At 32.0% G+C, this 3,696-nt stretch overlaps 1 protein-coding gene across 2 annotated transcripts; it reads right to left on the bottom strand.

The window, feature by feature from the left end:
* Nucleotides 1-478: 478 nt before the first annotated feature.
* On the bottom strand, nt 479-2,447 carry LOC115977879 (40S ribosomal protein S18). 2 transcript variants are annotated; one of them, XM_031099906.1, is made up of 4 exons: nt 2,442-2,447; nt 2,018-2,178; nt 1,729-1,917; nt 479-783 (listed from the first exon to the last, which is right to left on the bottom strand). In XM_031099906.1, the coding sequence occupies exons 1-4, from the start codon at nt 2,442-2,444 to the stop codon at nt 678-680; spliced, it is 459 nt and encodes a 152-aa protein (XP_030955766.1). In that variant the 5' UTR covers nt 2,445-2,447; the 3' UTR covers nt 479-677. The 2 variants fall into 2 exon arrangements, with proteins under 2 accessions (XP_030955766.1, XP_030955765.1); XM_031099905.1 differs by lacking the exon at nt 2,442-2,447 and adding an exon at nt 2,283-2,367.
* Nucleotides 2,448-3,696: the final 1,249 nt, after the last annotated feature.

Below are 3,696 nucleotides of genomic sequence, written 5' to 3'. Positions count from 1 at the left end.
AATGCAGTGTTTAAACACCTCAAAATTGAGAATCATGACTCAGACACTCCTAAAAATACACTCCTACCAAACAGGCCCCAAAGCTCCAAACAATAAGAATTTGTCCCCATACCTTGCTGGCCTGGCCTGGCCTTGCCCTGATATTTGTGATGTCCAAATATAATCAGTAGAAATCCTCATCGTGTTAAGAAAACAATCATCCTTCACTGTAATTTATTAACGAATTTACAAACCAGAACTTCCAGCCATGATATATCTAGCTAGCCTACTTGGCCCCATACCTCGTCTTTCACGTCTCATTAAGTTGAACATTCCAATTACTTGAGATCAAGCAAGGTATGAACATTCAGGTTGGTGTTTTAAGCGTAAATTTCTTCTTAATATGGTACCAATCAAGGATTGGAAAGCATATATAGAGATGGATGCATTTATCAATTGCTTGATATATAATGCAACTCTGCAGATGGACTACACTAGATAGAACCATAGAAAAACCAAAATTGACCAAATATGATAATAGGGTTACAGGCTTAAAAACACAACCACAGTGAAACACCCAACCACAGCCCACAGTAACAAAAATCTAAAAATGTCCAATCAAACATACTAAAGAGCCAAAAATCTGGATTGCCAAACCATATATATTTAGTTTGGAACAAAGAAAAAAAAAAAAAATCTCAGCGCTTTTTAGAGACACCAACAGTCTTTCCCCTGCGGCCTGTAGTCTTGGTGTGTTGGCCACGAACACGAAGGCCCCAGTAGTGCCTCAGACCACGATGGTTCCTGCATACAACTCTCAAGAGTCAGCTCTATCTTATGTTTCACAAGCCAAAACTTAAAATGCAACCTTTTATGGTATTAAGAAAATGATATTCTAGCACCAGACATGTTTCTTTCACCAGCAGAGAGTAGAAAGTATCAGGCAAGACATATGTTATATTGGCAACTATGAACACAGAAACCACACTAACAGCTAGTAAGAGTGATTAAACAAGTTTGAGAACATTCTGGAACACTCCACTGAATTGTTTGAGAAAGCAACTGCCACAGATTAAATGTCTTTTAGATAAAATATTTTGCACCAATATACCAAATGTATGAAGAACAATTGTCAACAACTCCTCTGATCATTCTAAGGATGGTAAGTATTATCCAACAAGGGCAAAACTTAAATAAAATTCGGTTATGTAGTTCATTCGTTAACGCAACCAACATGATTAAATATAATTGGGAAACCTAAGGTACAGGTCCTTGTACCCTTCCAAAAATTTACAAAACATCCATCAAATATTTTATTTCATTTCACATGACTCCTAGGGAAAGAATCTCAAATCAATTCCATGAGTTCTAAGGGTTGACTGCCAAGAAACAAATCTTAAAACAAAAGTAAAACACCATTCCTAGGTCTCAAGAATCAATAACTTATATAGTACACAAACTGCAGTTAATAACTCTCTTTTTTTCTTCTCAATTAAACCATGAGCATCAAAACAGGACTCAAACATGTAAGAGACAAAGTAAAGAGTGTCCATGTAAAAAGTGATTGTTCACCACTCACAATCGACCATATTAGCAAATTGTGAAATTGGGTGTCCCTATATTATAAGGGATTGTCGTCCACCAATCACAATCGAGTGAAACTGGGTGTGTCCCTAAACATACAATTCCATTCCATATAAAGAGAGAGATGAATTAAAAAAAGAAGAAAAGAGAGAGAGAGTAGCGGACCTGATCTTCTTCAAGCGTTCCAAATCATCTCTCAACTTCATATCAAGAGCATTGGAAACGACCTGAGAGTACTTTCCATCCTTGTAATCCTTCTTCCTATTCAAAAACCAGTCTGGGATTTTGAACTGACGAGGGTTGGCAACAATAGTCATCAGATTGTCCAGCTCAGCTGCACTCAATTCCCCAGCTCTAACAACAACAAAAACAAAAAAACAAATTCAAAATCAATACGAGCAAATATTATATAAGATTTGAAACAACAAAAAAATATATATATCAAATCTAAGACCTCTTGTTCATGTCGACATCGGCCTTCTTGCAGACGAGGTTGGCGAAGCGGCGACCGATACCTTTGATGGAGGTGAGAGCGAACATGATTTTCTGCTTTCCATCCACATTTGTGTTCAGCACACGAAGGATGTGCTGAAAATCCTCGTTTGCCACCAGAGACTGCGCGCATTTTTCACACTCTCAAAAATCAACATTCTAAATCTAAATCTAAATCTAAGTAGGGTTATAGAACTATGATGACAGAGAGAGAAAATATAATTTACCATTTTGCAGAAGAGACCACCGTGAGGCTGTTTGCGACGGACGCCGTGAATGAGAGAAACCGCTTTCTTGCTTTTCTTTCTTTACTTTTTCTCATCTCTGCCTTCTTATTCTCTTATATACAGTACTCATTAGGGTTTTCCACTTTCTACCTTTTTTACCATTTTGCCCTCCCTCCCTCAATATGAAGGGTTTTCCTTTTCTTTTTTTCTTTTTCTTTTTTTAATTAATGTTTCCGATATAATAAACCACACAAAATTTTTTTTTTTTTTTTTTTTGTTACCACTTTTTCAACACTATAGTTACAGCAGCACATGCAAGACATGCGGAAAAAGAAGAATGATTAAGGTTAATTTTAAATTTTATTTATATCATAAAATAAATATATAAATTATTTGATTCTTAAAGTATATAGTGATTTACATTAATAAAAAAAATATATTAATTTTAAAAATTTTGATAATTATATCATAAAAAATCATTTTAGTTTTTGAAGCACATAGAGATATATATTAATTAAAATTTTAAAATTTTAATAATTATATCATAAAAAGTTAATCTCATTCAAATGAAAATTTTGATCAACCACAAAGTTAGGATAACTATTTAAGATATAAATATCTATTTTATTATAATAGTTTTTTAGTACCTATTTGTTATATGCAATACATCGACTCACTAAAAATTTCTAAAAATGATAATGAATATCATCATCCTCCAACAATAAACAATTGAGTTTTGCTAAGAAAATAACAAAAAAAAAATTAAAAAGATAAAAAAAAAAGACATATGTCATCAAATTTTCCATTAGATAAATTATAAGTTTCGAAAATTTAAACCTAGAAAATCAATGTTCTTTGGATAACAAATAAAACACCTTATATCATCATTCCAACTTTCTAAGAATTATTACCATCTAAAACTAAAAATATGTGAAGAAAATTTTTGGGATGTTATAATTTAGTGGGAGTATTTTAGACATTACATAATAAAATATTTTAAGAATCATAAACTTTCATTAGGATTTAACTGACATATTTGCTATTTTCCAAGGAAAAATTGCTTGATTTTAAAGTTTAAGGAGGAATTGTAAACTACTCCAAACATAAATAATGATAAGTGTTTTGATTGAAAAGTGTTTTTATCCTAAGTTTTTGTTTTTATTTTTGTGTGTAAACTATGTATTTTTACTTAAAATGGTACGCAAAGAAAACAAAATACAAAAAATCAACCTAAGAAAATTGTATGTGAAACAGTGAATTTTGGCTCAACAAAACTAACTAAACCAACAAAAAAAATTCTAAAAACACAACAAAATGACACAACATTTCATAATACCTTTATAATTTTGTTATATTTTATTTTGACTTGTAAAGAATTGACAACTCAGCAATTTTGAAAAATATTGTAACGACA

This window comes from Quercus lobata, chromosome 2 (assembly GCF_001633185.2).
Source record: "Quercus lobata isolate SW786 chromosome 2, ValleyOak3.0 Primary Assembly, whole genome shotgun sequence".
Taxonomy (NCBI): domain Eukaryota; kingdom Viridiplantae; phylum Streptophyta; class Magnoliopsida; order Fagales; family Fagaceae; genus Quercus; species Quercus lobata.
This window is presented reverse-complemented; position numbering and strand designations above follow the sequence as displayed.

What these genes read in the sequence shown, in the direction of transcription:
- LOC115977879 (XM_031099906.1), bottom strand. An exon ending in GATGTCGACATGAACAAGAG is followed by an intron (nt 1,918 to 2,017) that starts GTCTTAGATTTG and finishes TGTTGTTGTTAG; the next exon opens with AGCTGGGGAATTGAGTGCAG. An exon ending in GAACGCTTGAAGAAGATCAG is followed by an intron (nt 784 to 1,728) that starts GTCCGCTACTCT and finishes AGTTGTATGCAG; the next exon opens with GAACCATCGTGGTCTGAGGC.